The sequence below is a fragment of the Centroberyx affinis genome, unplaced genomic scaffold (assembly GCF_046629955.1).
Source record: "Centroberyx affinis isolate AG114_WGS23_722 - 3 ecotype Tasmania unplaced genomic scaffold, CSIRO-AGI_Caff_v1 ptg000969l_1, whole genome shotgun sequence".
In the NCBI taxonomy this organism is placed as follows: domain Eukaryota; kingdom Metazoa; phylum Chordata; class Actinopteri; order Beryciformes; family Berycidae; genus Centroberyx; species Centroberyx affinis.
Window position 1 is genome coordinate 557,433 of NW_027279540.1, and position 22,779 is coordinate 580,211.

The following is a 22,779-nucleotide window of genomic DNA, read 5'->3' on the forward strand; positions in this document are numbered from 1 at the left end:
TGGGTATGGGAAGCAGGTGGTTGTTACAGTGCGTGTGTGTGCATGTGTGTGTGTGCATGTGCGTGTGTGTGTGGGTAGGTGGGGAGGAGGTGGGGGGGGGGGGCAATAGTAAGGGTGTGGGGTGGGGAGTGAGGGAGAGAAACAGACAGAGACTTGAAGTGAAGAGGACAGGTGGGGAGGAGGTGGAGGAGGAGAGTATAGGTTGAGGAGAGGATGGAGGAGGGAGGGAGGCGTAGATACGGTGCCCTCTCTAGCGTGGCAGGGAGCCGGGCGGCTGCTCCTTGGCTGCACTGCGTCTGTGATTATGCATGTAGCAGCCCGCCTGTCAGGCTCCGGGTCCTGCGACGGCGCCGCCACCGAGCTTTATCTGGAAATCCCGGTGATTAATGAAGGCTGCACCGCGTTCTGCATGGAGGAGGCGGACGAGGAATGATCAATCTTAATGAGCTATCCGCCGTCCCTATATTAACTGCGGGGGGATATAATGTATGGGGCTCCTGGCGGGGCTCCTCTCCTTTAAAATACGATAACGAGGGAGAGAAAGAACAAGGGCGAGCAGCTTTTCCTTCCTCTGCCTTTGACACGCAGCCGCTGCTCGCCTCACGTTTTCCTCTCCTCCCTCTCTCCTCTTTCCCTCCTCTCCGGAGAGGCTGAGCCGTACTAGAAACAGTTAGACATCTCAATGGAAGCCATCCTTAGCAAAGTTAAAGAGACAGTGTCGGGCAGCTGCTGGGCTCCATCCACACAGAGGCGCAGCGGTGTCCAGACCGCTCCTGCCGCTCCAAAATGAGATGTTTGAGTCAATATCATGAATATGTAGGCGCCGTGTGGATTCGTGTGCCAAGGTTACTCATAAGCATATCACTAAGGCATGTGTTCATTTAACAGAATTACCTGCACATACCGAGCCCACAGTAATTGGAATAAATTTCAGCTTCATTAATTATTTGCAACATTCCTTGTGAATCCCATTTCTGTCTCTGCTACGATTGCCCAGATTTAAGGAATGCTATGGGTAAAAACCACATAACAAAATCCATGAATTTCATATTTTAACTTAAGCCTGTTTTGGAATCATAACAACCCTAGTTCTGCTTAAGCTAATCCTGATGTGGATAGCTTTAAGATAATCGCCCAGCACAACACCGCAGTGACTTTAATTAATTTGCCGCTGCTTATTTCACAGATGCTGATCCGAGTCAGCATGTTGAAAATTAAAAGAAAAAAAAAAAAAAAAGAAAAAAAAAACAAACAAACTAAAACTCCTCCACAAGACTTGGTCAGATCCAGTATTATTTTTATCTCAGTGAAAGCCACACTTTGTATAATTTGCAATGAGGATGCAGTCGAGGTTCTTTGCACTCTATTAAGTCTGAAAAAGAGAGCGATAGAGAGAGAGAATAGAGAGAAAAAGAAAGAGAGAGAGAGGGAGAGAGAGAGAGTATAATTAATGTGCTTGCTATGATTAATGGTTTCAGTGTGGCTATCAGAGACTGGCTGTGTTTTTAATAACTGGTTTGAACAGCCTGTCATAAGAACGCCAGTAGTAGATGCTTGTGGTTAAATCTCTAAATGAATGTTTATGCACCACTAATAATGCTGATGATGCCATATCTCCATCCATTTAATAATGTTAGTTACTTCTGTCCATCGATAGAGATCTGCCTAGGTGAGAGATAGGACACCGGCACAACACAGCCAAAAAACATTTTAAGGCCTCTCTGTCCCGGGATAAAAGCAAAACATAGTTATCATATAACCTCACAAACAAATGACAAGGTGAAATAACCTTTTAAAACAGCACCTCAATTCCAAAACAGCCTCTGATGAGGTATGATAAGTCTGGAGAAAAAGGGCACCCATCTCCCTTAAATAAACAGCCCCAGCACACACAGCCTGATCTTGTAAACAATCACTATCTTACATATTTAGTCACCTGTAATTACCTTGGTCAGCGGTAATATCGCAGCAATAATGTGCAAAGAACCAATACGCGAGTGGACAGTGACGCCGCAGTGCCAATAGGCTCGGTCCGAAAGTAAACAAACACGAATACATAATTAAAATCTTATTAATGAGACCAAAGTAAAGCAGATAAGAATGATGAAACGGCCACAGCGGAGCAGAGGAAAAGTGAGCCGGTGCTGGAGGTGAGGCCGGCCCAGTCTGGCTGTAGCATAGTAAAACACAGATCTTAACTCGGCAAGGCATCTTAATTGCATTCACTAGCAGCTCCAGAGCTGCTTGGTCCCCAGATGATGGCTGATGTGAGCTGACTGGAAGATGACCTTCCTGGGCAGAGAGGAGGTGGGGTGCTGCTGGATGTGTGTGTGACTGTGGGTGTATATGTGTATGTGTGTGCGTGTGTGTGGGTGTGTATGTGTGCCCTGTGTTTGCGCATGTGTGTGTATGGGAGTGAGACCCTTTCATGTGCGTTTGTGTGTGTATGGGTGTCCCTGCCTTTTTGTTTGCATGCGCGTGGGTGTGTCTCTTCCTTGTGTGCGTGTGAGCGTGTGTGTGTATATATGTGTGTGTGTGTGGGAAAGGGACCGGTGAAGGCCACTGGAGTGGAAAGAAGCGTTAAAATGATGTTTGACATGAGAGAAGAGGCGAGGAGCCAGCACGGCAATCCGCAGCACATGCTCAGTAGGGCAGCAGGTGGCCAGACAGAGCTGTCTGTTACACCCAACTTCAAGCCGAACTAAAGCTCCCAACACATGCAGCGTCTTTACTCCAACAGCTCCTTTTTCAGGCATTTATTCAACAGCAAAACCAGCATCGCCTTCAGTGTCACAGTGTGTTCCGCAGCCACAACACTGCTACCCATATTCATCTCAGCGTCTCTGGCATAGTAAGCTAGAAAACAATATCAAAAAATCATTTCCACGGCTGGCAAGGAGAACAGCGGTGGTCTTTAAAATAGACTCGGATATGCAGATGTGAAAATAAGGAGTTCCTTTTGGTATTAATGTGGTTTTCAGTAGTGAGCTCCCTTTTAAATAGTGCTCAATCATGCTTTCAGTGAGTGGGTCCGTCCCTGCTGAGCTCTGCACTGGCTTTGCCAGGCTGATATTCATCAGGACAGCCATCGATTTTAATGACTTGGTCAATAGACACAGACTGACTCTGCTCTCAGCATCTCTCTCTCTCATGTTCACTCTCTCCCTGTATCCCACCTTCTCTCTCTCTCTGCTCGTCTCTCTTTTGTGTTTCTTTCTCTTTGGCTTTTTGTCTCTCTTTTAATAAGAATGTCAGTCATTGTGTATTCTCACGTTTCACAAAATGTGCCGTCAAATGTGATTGTTGTGGCTCTGGCTACAGCTGTGGTTAGACTATCTCAGTGTGTGGGAGCTCTGCCATATTCTGATTTTATTCTGATAAACCTGCCTCTGAATTCTGAGAGAGAGAGAGACGGAGAGAGAGAGAGAGAGAGAGAGAGAGAGAGAGAGAGAGAGAGAGAGAGAGAGAGAGAGAGAGAGAGAGATCGAGAGAGAGAGAGAGAGATCAGAAGAAGAAGAAGAAGAAGAAAAAACTGAGGCTAAGAGTTGGGCGGTGTGAGGGAAACTAACAATTGGCAAGAGGGTGTGGAGTTTGATTCGAACACTATGGCAGCCAGGTATTATGAAAAGACCTGCTGTGGATGGAGAAGCCAGTAGCTAGTTCAGTCAGGTAGATCACAGCCTGGAGACTGGCGTCCCTCAGCAGGAGACGAGCCGAAAACTGCTAAACTGCCAAGCTGCTCTGTGCAAATCTTCACACACACACACACAGGCACACAAACATATAGCATATATACAGACATATACAAACACACATATACTGTAAACAGAAATACCTAAACAGACACATATACAGACCGCACAAACACACACACACACACACACACACACACACATAGAAGCACAGTTGTTGATGTGCCCACTGATGCAGAGCGAAGACAAATTGCTCCCTTTGAAGGCAAAGCCAAATCAAACACGGAGTGTGATTTCTGTCACTGTGGTGTTTGGCTTTAAGGCTGTGAGGCTGACATCTGACAAAACACGCATGCCGTCACACCCAAGCAGTTGTGCACACATGCAGTCACCCACGGGTTTCGAGTCTCGTACCCACGCACACGCGCACACACACACACACACACACACACACATAGTGGCCTGGCGTGCAGCAGGATTAAGGAGGAAGAGCTCCGTCAGCTCCTCCAAGATCCAGGCCTTTGCCACCAAAAGCCACAAAAGCGCCTCCGCACTTCAGCTCTTACTGGCATTGTGTCTTGATGCCTCAAACTTGTTATGCAGCAACACAGTAATTTAAGTTGTGGCTTTCTCATTTAAATTGTTTATTCAATAAGCTTTTCAATCACGTCTAAAAACCCACTGAGGTGATACACATGACCAGTTTTTGACAATTTGAGAGTAAATATTAGTGTGCAGTCTCTCACATTCTCAAATAGTTTATCTCTTATCTTCAGAAAAATTAATGCTTACAGTTGCTTGGGCTACGTCGATTGCTGGATCTCCACAGACCTAATTTGGTTTCTGCTGAGCTGTTGTGGAAGTTTACTGCCCTATAACTTCTAATCTAGCCTAATGTGCTGTATGAGATGAAGGTCAGTACTTTTTGTACCATAATTTAAACGTATTTGTAATTACTGCAAGCCCTGACATGGTCCGCTATGTACGAGTGGATGGGTGTGCAATTGCGTGTGTGTGTGTGTGTGTGTGTGGCGGGCGGCGGGCCGATGGTGTGCATCAATGAGTATGTTTGTGACGGCTGAGTACAGACTACTGTATTATTATCTTATCTCTATGTCCTGTTTTTACTGCATTTGACCACGAGAATTTTCCTGAGGGGAAAACCTCAGTCTACCTTGCACCTTGTGTGTGTGTGTGAGAGAGAGGAAGTGTGGGATGTGTGTGTTTGTGTGCATGAGAACAGAGAGAGAGCAAGAGATACGGCAAGTGGGTGAGGAGGCTATAGCTTACTTTATCACCTATTATTATGCCACACGGAAGTAACCCAAAACCGCAGGTCTGGAATCAGATCAGCCAACCCCCTAATCCTAACCTCAGCCATTAGAGGGATGGAAAGACACTGACCCCAAACAGCAGCTGCTTTTCACAAACTAGTACTATTCCAAAAAAAGCAAGGTGCCTCGGTCCAACACATTTCGAACCGGGAAGCCAGCCAGGATTGCAGGCCGCAAGAGCTTTCTCTACACGTTTTAGCACTATGCCGGTGCAATAGGCCAGTAGGTAGCCTTGCCACATCGGTATGCAGTGTTAATTGATTTCAGATAGAATGCATGCCACCTTTGAGAGCTTGTGAGTGGAGGAAACTTCTCCTCTGTGAGGTGAGAAAGCAGAGATAGAGAGAGAGAAAGAGAGGCAGAAAATGACAGATTTAGAGACAAATAGAAGGAAGAAAGAGACAGATAAGCACAGAAAGAAAGACAGCAGTCAGCACAGTCAGATGACGGGCCACTGAGGTTGGCATTGGTGTGATTACGCCTGCAAGGTTAAGCCTTGTTCCCATCAGCAGAGAGGTCTCCCTCGCCAGGTTGTTGAAGAGACGTCACAACTGCTAATTTACTGCTGCTCTCAACGTTGCACCTATCCCTGTTGTCCTTGTGACATTACCCCAATGACTCGCTCACTTATGTCTATCTAATGCCAAGTAGGGCTGAAAAACAGCTAGAATGGCAGAGGAGATGTTGAGATTCAAGCGCCTCCATTTCCAGTTTGACCTTCAGAGAGGCCTAAACAAGATTTCAAGTGTGTAACTTGTATGATGTTCTGAAAACTGATGCAGGGATGATTTGTTCTGCTTTCATTTTTCCCCTCCATTTGTATTGCAGCATGGCAATTGATAAACTGCAACCACATACATATATAATATGATGTATCATAATATGAAAAAAAATAATAAAGAATAATAACAGTAATGTATGAGTGCTTGCGCTGCTGAATGTTTTACAAGTCTATAGTGCTTATTTTCCCTCTGTCAAATGGATCTGTATAATGGTCCCACTTAAACTCTAGCTTTCTTGGCCTGTAAAGAGGAGTCAATAAATTTTGACATGGACATGACTAATGGATCAAGACACACTCCATCCAAGATGGCAGAATCCAAAAAGCTCTCACTTGATACAGACTGGACTGGGCTGAGAAGCCCATCTAATTATCCATTTCCAATTCTACCTGCTGTCTAATTTCAATGTATCGCAGGCAGCCCCCGAAATAATTGCTTTTTGCAGTCTACAAGCTCATTTGCACACGTTTTATTGATCAAAATGACTCAGGAAAACGAAAACAATCTAAACCTAAATTAAAAGCTTCATTAAATGTGAAAATTGGTCAGGGAATTGTGAACATCTGTTTCTAGGGCCCTGCATCATAAACTCCAAGGTTAAACCAAACACCAATTTACAGCTTGCAGACTCAGGCATGAGCCACAGTACTGAAGCACCTTCACAAACACAGCACAAGTCAACAAGGCTTCAAACGATCTCAGAGAGATGTGAGCGCTCTGACTGAAAGCTCTTTCAGCCTGATGTTTGGTAGGCATTGTGAGTGTACAAGTAAAGAACGCTGAAAAGGTTGCTGCCAGTTTAACTGACAAAATTTAACCAATTTCAGAGCACAACATGCAGTATATGACTACAGGTGTCGCTGGAGTATGGTAGGTTGAAATTAGTAGAATTTTCCTATATGCCTTCTCCATACATTTCAGCAGGCGGTATTGTATGTGGCACAAGTTTTCAGTAGCAGTCGGCTCACTGTTGGTCTAAGCGCAACACGGTTCTCTGTGACCTTGGAGCAGCTTTGAAGTGAATTGGCTCTGGTTGCAAGTTGTATTTTAACAACCTCTTGCGAGAGTGTTTGCGGCCTTGTTTATGACTGTTGGCATCCGAAACTGCTCCAGTATACAGGCAGAGGCCTCTGTGTTTCATTCCAACATGGCCCACATAAGCCGAGGTCACTGGGAATAGAGAGCTAAGAGTACACTGATCTAACGCCTAACACTTCCCCATTCTGGACGCACTACTGTGCTGGGGTTGATCGCTGAACAGACTACCTTGCTTTAGCCTTCTGAAAGCTGGGTGTGACAGGTTCCACATCTGAAGTTAGACACAGACTGACAGTGATCCTGAAACACCTAACAATCTGCCTTGAGTGTATCAGCTGAGGCGGGCCTCTCTTACCTTTGGGATGTCCCGGGTCACTGAACTCGTACTTCCCCATTCCAACTGTCCGCAGCATCTGCAGCCCATTAGGACTGTCCTGATTGGCTGCTGCTGTGGGCTGGGCCTGTGGTGCTGCCTGTCCATTGGTCAGGGGCAAGGCCGGGGGCTGGATGAGGGGGTGGTTGGGGTGAGGGGTTAAGTGGCCATTGCCCATCACACTGTGAGGGTTTGGATGAACCACCTGGTTGGCGGGGGCGGTGAGGGGGGAAGGCGCGACCGAGGGCTGGGCCGAGGGGTACGGAGGCTGGCTCGGCATGCTCAGCACCATGGAGGGCGGCTGCTGGGCGGAGTGCGGCGGCAGCTGGAAGTGGGCCGTCATGAGGGGGTGGTGCGGGGGCATGGGAGTCTGGATGGACGGGGTTACTCCTATGATGGGTGACTGCACAGTCACGCTGTGGCTGAAGGTGGGAGGCTGGGGCAGGGCGTAGGTATGGGGCAGGAGGCTGGGCTGGCTCACCGCAGCTACTGGAGGAGCCCATGGCGGACCTGGCAGACACAGACAGAGCGAGACAGAGAGAGAGACAGAAGAGGGAAAGGAAGAGAACAATCAATTGCATATCCAACTTCACACAATAACACAATGTGAAAGTCAAGATAAATGTAATTTTATACTACAGATTGATTTGTGGCATTTTGGTAAGCCGTAGACAAAGTCGAGAACAGGGCCAGAGTGCTGATTTTATGTCTGGTATTAGATGATCAAATAGAGACAGAAAACAGCATGGGAAGACAGACTACAGCTTGAAGTTACTCTCCACACTGTCAGCGGCGCGCAGCTCCGCTCTGCTCTGGTCAAAGTTTGTTTTGGACTTGAAACTACATATCAAACACAAAAGATTTGCAGTGATGCATGCATCTGTGTCCAAGATCAACATCATAATAAGATTAGGGGATTTATTTTACTCCAAGCTGAACAAATGCTATTCTGAATCTGAAAGCATACACGGTGAGGAGACATGCTCAGTGCGTGTGGCAGTCAGGACCATTATCTGTGTAGGAGCTTGTGTTTACCCAGACACTCGGAGCCAATCATTTCTCTATCCTGAGGCGTGGATACTGAGGGTGTGGGGATCAGTGCTGGGAAGAGGATGCTCATGGAAGATCTGATTAATCTTATGAAAATGCAGCCATATTGGACCTGAATACTGCCTCCCTTCTCCCTGATCCCCCCCCCCCACCCCCCACCCCCCACCCCCAACTCTTCCTGCCCTCCGTCCCAGCTCCAAAAATAGCCTGCCACTCTGCCGAGGGGCCAAAGGCTAAATCACAGCACGCAAAAAGAGGAAGAAGAAGAAAAAAGAAACCCACATTATTCATTATACTGGCCCTGCTAATATTACAGTCTGGGCAGAGACAGATGGAGAAAGAGAGAGATGGAACCAGACAGTGAAAAGGAGAGGGAGAGAAAGAGAGAGGGAGAGAGAGAGAGAGAGAGAGAGAGAGAGAGAGAGAAGCGGGTGGGAATAGAGGATCTAGTTTAGCCAGAGAGCAGAGGCCAATTCAGTTCATAATTCACATCAGTCATTGGGCTAATCGACACCAACGCTGTATTTCATTTCTCCTCGTTTGCAGCTCATCCTGATACAGGATTCATATCAAATGGGATAATGAAATAATTCCACATCTTGTACAGTTTTGGGATGATTAGCACGGTTTTAATGAGATGACCTCTTTAGGGGGCGGCATTGATTATAGTTTGATATACATCTCTCTTCCAATTCTATGTCTGGGTCCTTTACCGTAGCTTTCTGGTCGAGACTCTTACAACTGGAATATATAATTAAGTACACAAAGAATCTCATTAGCAAGGCCCAACATGCAGTCATATTCACAGGTCTTGCCTGCCAAGCTAATGAAAGGTTTAAGAAGAAGAAGAATTAATTGCATTAACATTAAATGCATCCTGGTCGTGATTGCTCTCTTGTATTTCATAATTAAGATTTGCAAAGGATAGAATATTAAATGATTTCAAAAGTGCTGCATGGCCTTTTAAAAACTTAATTTATCTATTTATTTTTTTTCCATGAATTGCCCAATTAACCGTTAAGGTAAATCTAAAAGCACAGCATCAAAAAAATCATCCTTTTTCCTGCATTTCAAGCAAAACAAAAGTTAAAACAAAACTTATTTTCAAAGAGAAACTTCCTTAAACAGACACAGCAGTGAACTTTCTGTTGAAAGAAACCGTTGATTAATTCTGGCACAGTTGGCAGAGAACTTTCTGGCAACACAGTTCAGTGAAGTGCGGAGAGGAGCTGGCTTCGTTGCAAATGCCAGTCACAGTTTGGAATAGCGCACACACGCAAATCAATATGCGACACTATGCTTGGATTTGAGTGTCATATGCGACAGCGTGCTGGGTCGGTGACATCTCACTCTCCTCACGCTTCGCTCCGAGCTGCGGCGTGGGTGGAGGAGTTGGTGTGGGGGCAGTGAGTGAGCCAAGCCTCGTTCACTCAGACACAATGAGAAGACCTCCAGAACTTCGTGGCCCATTCAGCCAGCCCCTGTCCACTCACAGCAGGGTCCTGAGGCCACACAGCAGGGGGCAGGGAGCAGTCAACAGCTGAAAGCCCAGTCTGAACAGTACAGACAATAGGAGGGCTCCCTATTCTCCCATCACAACTGCATTCTGCCATCATTGCAGCATAAGAGCTCCACTGGCTTCTGCTGAAGAAACCAGGGTTGGGGTCAATTAATAAATGAATTCATCAATTCCGGTTAAATTGAGGAATTGGAATTTGAAAAAAACCTACATTTCCTTAGAGCTTGGTGCAATTGAAGTGGAATTTACCATGCCTTCTCAATTCAATTCATGAATGGCCCCAACCCTGGAAGAAACATTCTGCTTAGCAAACTGATCAGACTGTTTAATTATTAATCCATGACCCAAATTAAATCTTTATGGGAACTATGCGAATTACACTTAAGAGCTAATTAGCCTACTGTACATCAGTTGCCCATGCTGCAGCACAGGCTGAGATTTTATAATGTAGGCCTGTGAAACATGTTTTGAGCATGACACTATGCTGCCACAGCGTAGCAGCAGTCTACAATCTGGATGCGTTGAGCCAGAAGTTCCACTGGAACAAGCTCTGTGCCAGTATTATTCTTAAATGAGACACATTTGTGATGAGCAGGAGGCAGAGGCCAGCAGAGCAATGGAGGGAAATTGACTGCTCTAGGGCAGAGCCATTCTGGGTGAGTTCATTACAATAAGAGTAAAAACTTCAGCGGTGGCTTAACCCGTTACTGTCAAGCCTGCATGCCGCGGTGTGCCTCTCTGCTCCTTACAGGTTTTTAAAGTGGCATGAATAGAATTAATAAGGTCGACATCCAAATTAAACCTTGTGGAGATCATTTGGAGGACTTTCAGACTTCTGTCAAATAGGTTTAGTTTAAGATAGATTCGATTCGGTAAGTGACACAGTAACATCAACAAGGACAACAAGATGAGAACAGAAGCAATATGCAGGTGAAGATGGTGGGGGACTGCAGGGCTTGTGGACACATACTTTTTTTTTTCTTCCTTTTTTCATCTCTTGATATCACACTCATGGAGAAATGTCTATAATTATATGCATAATTATGTACATGGTTAAGGTGGAGTATGTAAAGCAAGCATGTGTTTTATGTAGGGCAAGGCAGCCAAGATGCTTCATTAGCATGGATGCTAGCTGCCCCTGAGCTGTTTGGGGTGTAGTACATGAGTGTGTGTACATGTGTGTTGTGTGTGTGTGTGTCTGTATACATGCATACATGCATGCAGGCGTCCTTGCATGCACTTGCTCCGTGGTGTGTACACATATCTCAGTTGTATTGTGCGAGTGAGCCTGTGTATGCTTACGCATGTGTATGTAAATATGTATGTGGGCGGTGTGTGTGTGTGTGTGTGTGCTTCATTACCCGTGGGCTCGCTGTCTCGGTGTTGCTTTGCAGGGGGCTCATCTGTATCCCAGGGTGTGAGCTGGTTGATGGGCGTCTGTCCCCACCGCACCCCCGGAGCCAGCAGCAGTCCTGGGGCCTGGTTCTCTCCAGGAGACAGACCTGAGACCTGCAGCACAACAGCAGAAGAACAACAACACGGCTGCTTAGATCATCACACATGCAAAATAAAAATCCCAAGGAAAAATAACAGACAGAAGGCAAACAACCAAAAGAACAGCATGGCATCTGAGAACACAAGCCAAGCCATTTTACACCGGTGATCATTAGACGCAATACACTGCAGCGCTGTAGATGGTAAATTATCCTAAAATCATATATTGTCAATGAGTCTGTGTTAAATACTTTATTTTATTTCCAAGTTAGAAATATGAATGCAGTGAATAGCATTCTTACTATAGCAGTCGTGTTCTGACCTGTTCTTTAATTTTGAGGTCTTGAAGTGAGCCGTGATGATGAGTAGGGCAGACTGGTTGTTAAAATTAGCAGTGAGTGATTGCTGATTACAGTCTGAATATAATGGGAGTAGGACAGAAAAATCTTGTTCATGGCCTCAAGAGCCTTTGAAGAAATGCCACTATTCATTTGTTTACCGTTTTATGTACCAATAAGAATGATCTTTTTAGTGCAGGTTACACCCTGAGATTTTTGCAATGAATTAAACATTGTGTTTAGTCAAGTGAGATAATGGAATTTTGAACAAACATACAACAAATAAGAGTGAATAGAAAGGAATCCTTCAGCAGATCATTTCAGAAAAAGAAAATTAAAAGCTAGGAAACAATGTGTGAGGGTGGACTGAATCCAACGCAACTTCTCCAAACCAAACTTAGAGCTCCCTAAGCTGTCCCTTGCACCCACACCGCCAATATTTTTCTCTGGTACGGGAGTGAGAAATGTTATCAGGCAAGCCCAGGCTGATGAAAACACAGGGTCAATCACCATTGGACCCCAGAGCAATATTCCCTTCTCCCTATCTGCAGTTTGGACGCTTGGTCTAAGAACCAGGAAGGGAAAGGGCAGAGGCAAGCCTGATTCCCCTGCTCACCCCAGCCAGCCTTCTGAGTTAATAGGAAAGACCTGGTCACCAGGCCTCTCCTGTGTCCTACTGGCTGATCCCTCCATCCCTCCCTCTACCCCCCCCCCCCTCCATCCCTCAATTCCATTATACTCCCTGACCCTGCGTCCACTTCATCAAGCAGCCCATCATGCATTCCAACAGCCACATCGACAAAGCCTGCGCCCCTGGCAGACTGACCGCACAGCGACAACACAATCCAAACAATTTGGTTCAACATGAATTAATGCGCAGCTTTACATATCTGATCGATCCCATCTCAGGATGCTTTAAGATTGGGTTTATCACAGCTTTTCAGAGCTGTCAATGTCGAGACGCTGCCAAGGAAATTCCTGATATGGTATTGATGCTGCACAACATGTGTACTGCAATAGCAGACAACTTCAATGAGTGTCGCATTCTAGATAAATCCATACTGAAAGTTATCTGACAGTTTGTAAGTGCTGGGGGCAAAAAAACAGTTAATGGAAACATCTCAAGGCAAAGTGGAAAACAGTGTGATGGAGTCAGAGTGAAGCGGCGTTTAGGGGAAGGCAGACTGACAGGTCTGAGTTCTTTTTGTCCAGTTCAACCTGTCCACTTCAGACAAGAGAAAACTGAAATGGTTTACTGAGAGAATGCCCTGAGCACTCAATAACATTTGAAAACCCTGGAGACTCCAGAGGTAAAATTCAGACCATTTTCAAGGTGAAAAATTGCTCTCTATACTATTTGTTTTAATGAGTGTTTTTCCTCCTCCACTCTGTGCTTTAGTACACTCCTCTGTTGCCATGCTTTGCCTTTCCTTCTCTACAATTGCTCATTAACTCTCATACTTTCCTTTAGCCCTGCACCTGCCTCATAATATTCTCTCATTAATACCACCCATTTACCCAAAACAAAGCCAAAAAAAAAAATTGAGACCGAATAAAAAAAAACCCCCAGAAAAAATCTCCTCTGCTGAAAGGCAATCCATCTGTCACAGTTTTACTGCACCAGGAAAAAAAAATATGGTTCTTAGTCGGAGCCATCACATTGACAGCATATCAGCTAGGCTCAGGAACAATCCTGACTTGAAAATGATCAAGGTTAGATAGGAAATACACATACACACATCCTCACGCACACAGACACCCATGCACACATACATGCTCATACACACAGGCACGTGTACACACACACCCGCACACACACACACACATATACATACAAGCACAGGCGCAAATACATGTGCACACACACACGCCAAGACATATCAGACGGGATGTTTATTAAGATGGCAGAGTTGCTGCAGGCAGGCAGGAAGGTACTGTAGGTACTGGGACAGTGCCTGCCATTTTCTCTCAATTTTATTTGCTCTCCCTTTTGCCAGTCCCCTCCTCCCTGGCCACCCATTATCGCCGGGCAGCAGATGGTTTCCTCTGACTCGACAAAAACCATGCTGGAGAAGAGGAGGGGAGCCAGAAAAATAATTTTGGGTTGTGCCAAGCCATTCCGTGTTTGTTGTCAAGCTGGCTGGGGATTCTTTTTTGTACTGAAGGCTTTGTATAGAACGCCTGTGCGTATGGGCCGCGTGCTGCAAGTATGGATTGTGTGCACACATATGCGATACACACACTCACTCCAGCAGCCATGTACAGAACTAAAGGTCAGATTCCATCAACCAGCTTAAGCTGCATTTAATCATATTTAGAACATGCTGGCACTCTGCAACTGCATCTGTATCTGCACCAAAATAAACCACCAAAATAAAGACATTACTGTACAAAGCTCAATAAAAAGCTACAGGAAAATACTAATACTAGAAAACTAAAACTAAAGAAATAATACATATGTCAATTGCCTGTTGGGTAAGCTACATGTTATATGAAACCATTGGGTTATTCTTAATATGGAGCATGTTTTCATAAATTGCTGTCTATTGGAGGACATAAATAGACTGCTACATGCAAATAGATGGAGCCACTCTCAGAATTTGTAAGCAGCCATCCATCCACCCACCCGGGCAAAATCACGCATGCGCATGTACACTAGCACACATATGCACACACAGCAAAACTAAAAGGGTACTTATTTCTCAAGCCACTGAATGTGAATGTTGCAGATCTGTCAGAATCATTGTATTGGATAGAGGAAAGGAAATCAAGAAGCATCAGGCCTGATTGTATGCTTGTCTTCCTCCGTCCAGGCAGTGGAGACAGTAGTATGAAACTAGCTGGCATAACAGCTATTTTCTTGGACATGGCCAATGCTGACATCTGTCACCATGTGTGCTCTACCATCTAGCAAAAGCAGGCGGCATTATTGTGCCTACCAAAACCCGTTGCCACTGGCCACCATCTGCTATGGGTACATATAGGAGGGGCCTCGCGGTGATCCAGGGCTTTGGGCTCCGATTGCTTTGAGTCATCCCCAACATCCACATCCAAATAAACAGCAAGCGTTTGCTCATGACTTTGTGTTTGCCTTTGCGTTTTGTTCGAGCCAGCCCTTGTCTGTGTGAGTTATGGCACCAGTTCAATCCTCTAATAAAACGGGGGAGGCAAGAACAGAGGGATCCACACCTAATGCACGAAAACGACTACCATGGACATTCTGCTTAAGCTCCAACTCCTTGTACCCATTGTATTCGAGGTATGGGCTAGCATACCTAATCCTGAACATATAGAGCTCCCATCCAGTTGTGAGATGCCTTTACTTTCCCCAGAGAAATTAGTTTATTGCTCGACTCAGAGAGAGATAGAAAAGAGAGAGAGAGAGAGAGAAAGACAGAGAGATGAGTATGTCTATAACACCAAGGTCCCTTTGGGGCCAACGACGTTACAGCACACACTGATCAAATCAACAAACTGCTATGAGATTTAATAACAGGTCTGGGTGGGAAAGGAAGGTGTAGAGAGAGCAAAGGAGGGAGCGAGAGGCGGGAAGGAGATGAAAAAAAAAAAGAGTATTGAGGGAGTGCGAGAGCCTGAGATAGGGACACACACACACACACACACACACACACACACACATACAGGTCAGTAACAATGCCACAGTGAAAAGCTAATCTCATGAAATGTCATTAGCAGAACTGCCAGACACAATGAGATAGCGATGTGCAGGGTGCAGGCCAGTGCTACACCGGTTGATTATGTTCTGCCTTTTAAGGTTCAATGTTCCTCTGGTGGCAAAGCTCTTTACAGACAAGAGGAAAACAACTGACCGCGGGCAAGTAGCAGGTTCACTGTTCTGTGATATCACTTGACTGGCATGGTAATCAGGCAGGCCTGTTAATGTGCGGTTGTTTTCCTGATAGGTTTATCAATTAATCAAAGCCAAGCGGATGGACTGGGCATGGGATTTCTGGTAGCGCGGTGTGGAGCTCCCATTATAGTTCAATTTAAATGCATCCGAGAAAACGCACCTCCACAATCGGCCAGCTATCTCTGGGGAGATGCGTATACACAAATTTAATCATAATCAAAATTTCAATAACAGCAGCAGCAGCGGTGCCTGGCTATATTGTGTGCACCGTAAAATAATATCACATTGTGACTCCACACCATGAACAAATCAGAGGACAGTATGTGCAGGCAAGGAAATGAAATTCAACTCCGGCAGAATGGCTTTTTTTTCCCTTTGGCCAGGCTTGGACAGATGCAGAGAATTTGGCTGAAATGTGGAGAGTGATGGAAGTAATGGTTTTTCTCTCAGAAAACAAAAGAGACAGAAAGAACGGTAGCGAAGGAGGGAGTGAGAGATTGAGAGGCAGAGTGAGACGAACCCATCCATCATATAGCCTTGTATCATTTCCTTTGACACATCATTTTCGGCTTTGCTAAAATGGAGAGAAAAAATCTCCCTTTTCTCTACCTCTGCCCAAAGCTTCAGCCAAGTGTGGTCCGAAACTGACCCGGAGCGCACAGGAGTATACAAAGGACACAATCTACAAATTCTCGTTTTCTTTCGAACATTATTCACTTACTGTATAGAGGTACCTCCTTTCCATGACAACGTGCTGACACCTAAATGTGAAGTGGATTTGTTCTGGACTTCCATCATAAGGGTGGTGAATGCTGGAGCCGAACCATGGGGCGGCTGTGTCCAATCTATTAGACTGGAGCATAGCAGAGCATCTCACGAGTAAACAAAGAGGCTATCTCGCCATTTTTGGCAGCCATCTTAAAATGCAGTGGTTTTCCAACATGGCGAACAGCGTGGTGCCATGGGCAGAGAAGGTATTTAGTATGACAGCCGCATACTGGAGAGAGACAGAGAGGAGTCCAAGGTAATATTTTTTTATTGAAAACGATCCAGTAAATGGAATTCATAAAATGCGCACTAATACGTCGATTATACATATCCAGTGCACTGTATTAGTTACAAAATGAAGCGATTTTTCAGTGTGCATTTGAGCAAATCTTGTGTACAGCATATTAACACCTTACATTGTAAATTTTACTCACTGATATCTAAACTGTCATTCTCAAAAAGAAGCTGCAATCGATAAAAATGTGTGATAGCACATAACTTTGGTCAAATCCCTTTCTCTGACCAAGGCTGGCAGCTAATTGAAAAATTCACTCATAAACATGACACGATGAGGTTTGATTTTGAGTGCTACAAATGTGCATTCATCCAACATTGTTTTCAAAATTATTAGGACGAGGACTTGCATTAGGTAAGTAGCTTGTATCCTTGTCTTTGCTCGTTTTTTTTCAGTTTACCGTGAGAGAGAACCAACCGAGTCAAAATAGATAATTGAGTGACAAGATAATATGGTGACATTTCGTTTTGTAACAGCACAACATATTTCATGCTGTTAGACTCAAAATATTAAGTATTATTTTACTCACAAGAAGTAAAAAAAACAACTGTCTGCAAAGCTGTCTCTCACTCCTACATCCCTTACTGGAATTTGGTCAACGTAGATTTAAAGGGTGTCTCAATTCATGATTGACATTTCTTGAATAAGGCTTGAGACTCTTTATTGCCCACGGCTCTTTGTTAAAGCAATATGCAATTTTAGTAAACCCTTGATTTTCAAGTGCATATCATACGTCTCATGAACAGTCAATCCCCTTGAAATCTGTATTCACCACCAGCATTCAGGCAGTATGACAGTACACAGGAAGAAATGTCAGACATTATTGTTTTTGACTGTTCATGACTTCATATGGAGGTCGATGCACTAACAATTGAAAATCCAAAGAAAGTGGACACTTCCCCACACCAACACTTAACACTGACCCTCAGCAGCACGACAGACATAATGAAAACACACCACAGAAGCGCCTGGCGGGGGTATATACTAGTGATGCACTACAGAAGGGCTACGAATACAGACTCTATAATTTCCAGCCCCAGGCCAAACGACTGAAGGGGAACGGACTTCACTTCCACTGAAATTTCAGCTAAGACACACCGACAGCTCAGCGAGCTCCCGGCTCAACGCACACGTTCCGGAAAACAGGAGCGTGTTCGCAGGGGCGAGGCCGACAGGCTTCAGTGGAAAGGCAGGGATGGAAACCCCGCCTAATATCCCATGAGTGCTCCGAGGTTGTGGAGCTCACCCTCCAACCCTAACTCAACCCCTCCCTCTCTCGTGTTTTCTTTTCTCTTGCAGATAAGTGGCCCGGGCTGTAAAGGGCCGGGATTCCACTGTGAAAACGCTTCATCTGAGGCTGGGGGAGTCGGCGGCGGCGGCGGCGAGGCTTCCCGGAGAGGGGGACTGGTGATTGGATGCGGGAGCTGCGGAGACTTCCTTGTGTCATGGTAACACCTCCCAGAGGAGTGTCTCGGGGCCATGTTGCCCCTCTATTGGCCCTGGCTGGGACAGTGAGAGACATAGGTCTCCACCAGGCCCTGACCCTGCCTGATATGTGGTGAGTGTTTAGGGAACAAAATGTCCACTGCCTGTCACAGCAGCAGCCACTGAGACCAAGACAACTCTGTAGCTTTGTCTGTGGTTGAAGATTGAGCCAAAGCTACCACTGGGTATGTGTGTGTGTGGGTGTATGTGTGTGTGTGTGTGTGTACGCACACAGAATGATTGTTAACTGGGCAAATAGCCGTTTAGGACTAAAGAATAAATTGAATTCATATTGATATTGCAATATGAAGGGGAACAATATCTACTTTGGCAAGACTGCAATATGGGCAGTTTTAAATTAATTTTACAATGCATGCAATCTGTGAGTGAAATAGCAGGATGTTCTGGCAGATACGCCTCACTCAGAGCTTGAAACACTTTATATGGTGAGTTTGGACATCAGTGGGAAAATCCAGCGGAAGACAACATAATTCCATAAGGCTACACTTACATACCAAGTAAATTTAGTATTCCCACAGCAAACTATGGCTGAAAGTGTTTTAAACAACATCAAAGTAAAGGTACACTTAAAACAGTGCAGGATCACTAACGATGTTCCCAACTGCACTATTACTGCAGGTCACTTTGTTGTCATGCTGTGAAATGGTAATGTGGAATACGTGCTTCATTCTGGACAACCCAATCTGTTTTTGGATTGCTTGTAGCTGAAATTGTCATGACCATCTTGAATAGTTTTGAATGTAGTCATCACTCTTCCCTTAAGGACGGGTTGGCTATACCACATTAGACAAATTAATGGAAATAACATCTAACTTCAGTTTGGGAGTAAAAGCTACACCGCAAATCTGCCTTATCACACCTCCACATGCACATCAATCACACATTACTTAATATTGCTTACATTTTGCCCAACTCTTGCAATCTGTTTGCCTCTGTCCATAACCCTTCATTATCCACCCATTACTCTCTCTCCCTCCCTCTATACTTGTTTCTCCACATACAGGAACTACCAGAAGGATGTGATGGACTGGCAAGAGATGCAGCTCCTGAGACATTCGCTGCACACCAAGCATTTAAACTCCCTTCTGCATCAAACAATGGCACCGCCTGAAAATCCGGGTCTCAGCCCTCTTCCAAAAACAAACTGTGGTGCGTAATCCAAACCAACTACAGAAAAATGACCCCAAAATGGAAGGTTTTATGGATATAAGGAGACAGATACTGACATCTAATAGTCAGCAGATACTCATGCTTGGAAAGCCTAGAATAACACAATGAGACGAGGAAAAACTACAGTCTTGACTGACGCTCACATTCATTTCTTCATTTGCTCTTAACAGGTATGAACACCAGAGAAGACAAATTACAGCAAAGAGTCCACCATGCTGAGCTGAAGTCACAGGGATTGCAATTGGATGTGTTTTACATCAGCTTCCATTCAGTTAACCACACTTATCAACAGGAAGTCCCACTCACTTTATCCATTGTGGAACGTTCTCTTGCTAGTGATATTTACCTAATGGCTACCAGGCTGCATGACATTTGCCTTGTTTCCATTAGGTTTGTTCAGTACAGCTGGGCCTAGCTGTGGTGTGGTGTGGTGTGGTTTAGCTTGCAACTGCATTGATTAGCAAGCTAGTCAAAGAAGAGCAGGATTTCAAAATAATGAACAATTTTCACACACTTTGAATTTGCATTTAGTTTCAGGAGTAGACTGAGATGACAGTGAAACAAAAATAACAATGAACAGTTTCATTGACATTCTTGTGATTACTTATTTTGTGAAACATATACATTTAATATCAGTAACTACTTAAGCTGAATGTAACACAAATGTTTCACTGAATCCAAAAAACATATTCTATTTAATCTAAACAGCCCATATTCCTAAAACTCAGCAGTAACAGCGTTGTGCGGCGCAAAATCTGCAGCGTGGTAATTTGAGGTGATTCATAAAGTTCCTGTGACAGTGGCTACCGCTGCGGGGACACTTTACCATGGCCTTATTGTCCGCGGTGGCCAACATGAAAGCCAATGAAAATCAATATGTAAATGAAGTGTTGCATATTAAACACCCCCCTGATCATTTACATCCAGGTGCAAGCACAATGGATCACAATCTAGATATGTCAGAAAGGCAAAGAAAGCCGTTCTCGCCAGCAGAACTCTGTATATTAAGAGAAGAAGTGCAAAATATATTAACCACTAACACCTGTTTCCAAGCACAGCACTGAAATCCATTGACAAAACATAGCTTTTAGAGATATTTTGTTTATTAATTAAGATTTTTTTACATAGATAATCACAAGTTGGAACTATACCAGGGTATATGCAGGAATTCTGAAGTTAAATTCAATACCTTTTAAGACCTTTTCGATATATTTTAAGACCTCAACGCCACTTCGAGCTGTAACTGGTTACATCAGCGACACACCTTTAACTTACAATTAGTATACATTGATTTTGAGATTGCAAAACTAAACAGTCTTAATTTGCGATAACTTCTATTGACTACTGTATCAATACAACAGAATTCAGATAGGCCGGGAGGGAACAAAGGTCAAGAGAAAAAATTGAGTGACTAACCCAAAGGCAAGGTTTATTAAAAGTAATAGTAACACGCTCACACACACATGCACGCACACGCACACACACACACACACAACACAGTCATTAATAAAAATCTCTGTGGTCTTTGCATGCTTTGCTCTCTTTCCCATTCACTTTCCATAGTACTTTCCACTTAGTGACAGCCTACACAGAAGAATCCCAAATTCGACCGGTGCACAAGAGAGCGTTATGGGCGTCCGGGTTATGCATTACTGTTGTAGTTTGTTGCAGTAGTTGTGAGGAGCAAAATAAATAAATTCACGCAAACTTTTAGCACACAAACTCTTTCGACAAATAGGCTATTCACACTGAAAAAATAGCTACAAAATGTAATACCTCATAAAATGGCGATTAAGACTTTTTAATACTTTTTAAGGGCCTTAATTTTCGCTAAATTGATTTATTACCTTTTCATACTTTTTAAGACCCCGCGGACACCCTGTATACCGCCTTGCCAGAGCAAGTGGTATTTTTTGCGCAGCGGTGTGCTTTCATGAATCGCTTACGGGATATGCAAATGATCAGGAGTGGGCGGTGGTGCCAAAATAGGCGGTCTACGAATAGGGAGAATGCTGCCCGCTGCGGTCTTACCCACTACCGTGTTGTTAACCCTGCCAGTGAGTTCTATGAATATGGGCCAATATCTGTTAATCCTTGATGTTTGAACTTGTCACTAACTTTAGCCAGGTCTGACCATGGTAGGAAATGCAGCTGGCTCCACCATGGTCCAGCCAGGTTTGGCCTGGTTCTACAGACAGTGCCAAACAGGCCACAGCATGGCTACAGCCTGGCCACAGACAAGTCAATTAATTCCAATAACCAAGCCAACATTAATGACATTAGGAGAGCAGAGTGAATTTTTTGGGAAGACATGCAGCTGGAGATATCATTCAATTTTCAGGACATTTCAAACGCTGTTTATCCGTGTTCAGAACAGTTGCTGAAAAATTCAGCGACAAAGCAAACTCACACAACTGATTACAATACAGATTATATTCATTACATCAACCACAATGAACAGTTTAATCAAGCAAATTAATTTCAAGGAGCTGTGACTGAAAGGCAGATTGGTTAAGGCAGATTTGGTGAGCTCTAATGCCATCCCAAGAATAGAAATAACGCTGTAATGTTTTGCCTCTACTTTTCACAAGCAAGCATATATACGAGAAACACATTTTCAAAGATTTGACAGCAAGCAACAGCTCAACAGCACACGAGTCCAGTGACGTCAGCTAAATGTTTTGAAGATAATGTTTTGAAGATAATCTTTTAAAGATTATGTTGTTTCGTCCTTGATTCAATGTGTATAGCAGAGACAGACTAGCAAGATGGGTAAAAGGGAGAGCAAAAACATTGAAAGTTGCAAGTGTGTTGCAAGTATAGTATGTTTCATAAGCTTAACAGATATTTCACAGATATATATTCTCTCTCTCATACATACATAAATGCACTGACAGAATATATAAATAGGCAATATAGACAGGCAGACAGATAGATGGATGCTACTATTCCATGGAGCATCGTCTTATTGACTTTCATTGGGCACTGAGAGATCAGGCAGACAAAGAGATGCAGTCTTTGGTCAATAGGGACCATCATGAGTACAGAACAGTTTGCTTTCTGGGAAACACCCATGGTGTTCTGAGCAAAATGGCCTAATAAGAGCTCTGAAATTGGCTATTTCAAACCAGATGGTTTGGAAATAAGCAGCAGCAATAAGCTGTATTTTGTTTCTCCTCTCAAGCATATCCATAGCATTTAGTCTGCTGAAATTCACATATTGGAGCATTTTATGGTGTTACATCACACCACATCACCACCTGGTAGGCAAATGGCTATTTGTAATCAAGCTACAAGTGTGAGTAATTAAACACCAAACACCAGGCACAGCCAATGACCGGTATTTGCAGCAAATGTGCCTAATTAATGGAGTAGGGACTGCAACGTTATGAGGATGCAGTGAGCAAATTTATCAGCCCCACTCAGCTGAATTCTGGACATTGAAATGAATATGCCAACTGGCTACAGAGTGCCTATCACCTTTCACGAGCTTCCTAAAAATAGCAGTATAAAGTGAAGTACAGCAGAATCTACGTTACAGCTCTGTCA

General features: G+C 44.3%; 1 protein-coding gene across 1 annotated transcript in view; it reads right to left on the bottom strand.

The window, feature by feature from the left end:
* The window catches only part of LOC139646276 (kelch-like protein 29), a 197,188-nt gene that overhangs the window by 84,083 nt on the left and 90,326 nt on the right, over positions 1–22,779 (bottom strand). Inside the window, exons 4-5 of the mRNA XM_071522256.1 lie at positions 11,150–11,297; positions 7,202–7,729 (exon numbers count right to left, since the gene is read on the bottom strand). Coding sequence (XP_071378357.1) covers positions 7,202–7,729; positions 11,150–11,297 — 676 coding nt within the window. The remainder of the gene's footprint in view (positions 1–7,201; positions 7,730–11,149; positions 11,298–22,779) is intronic.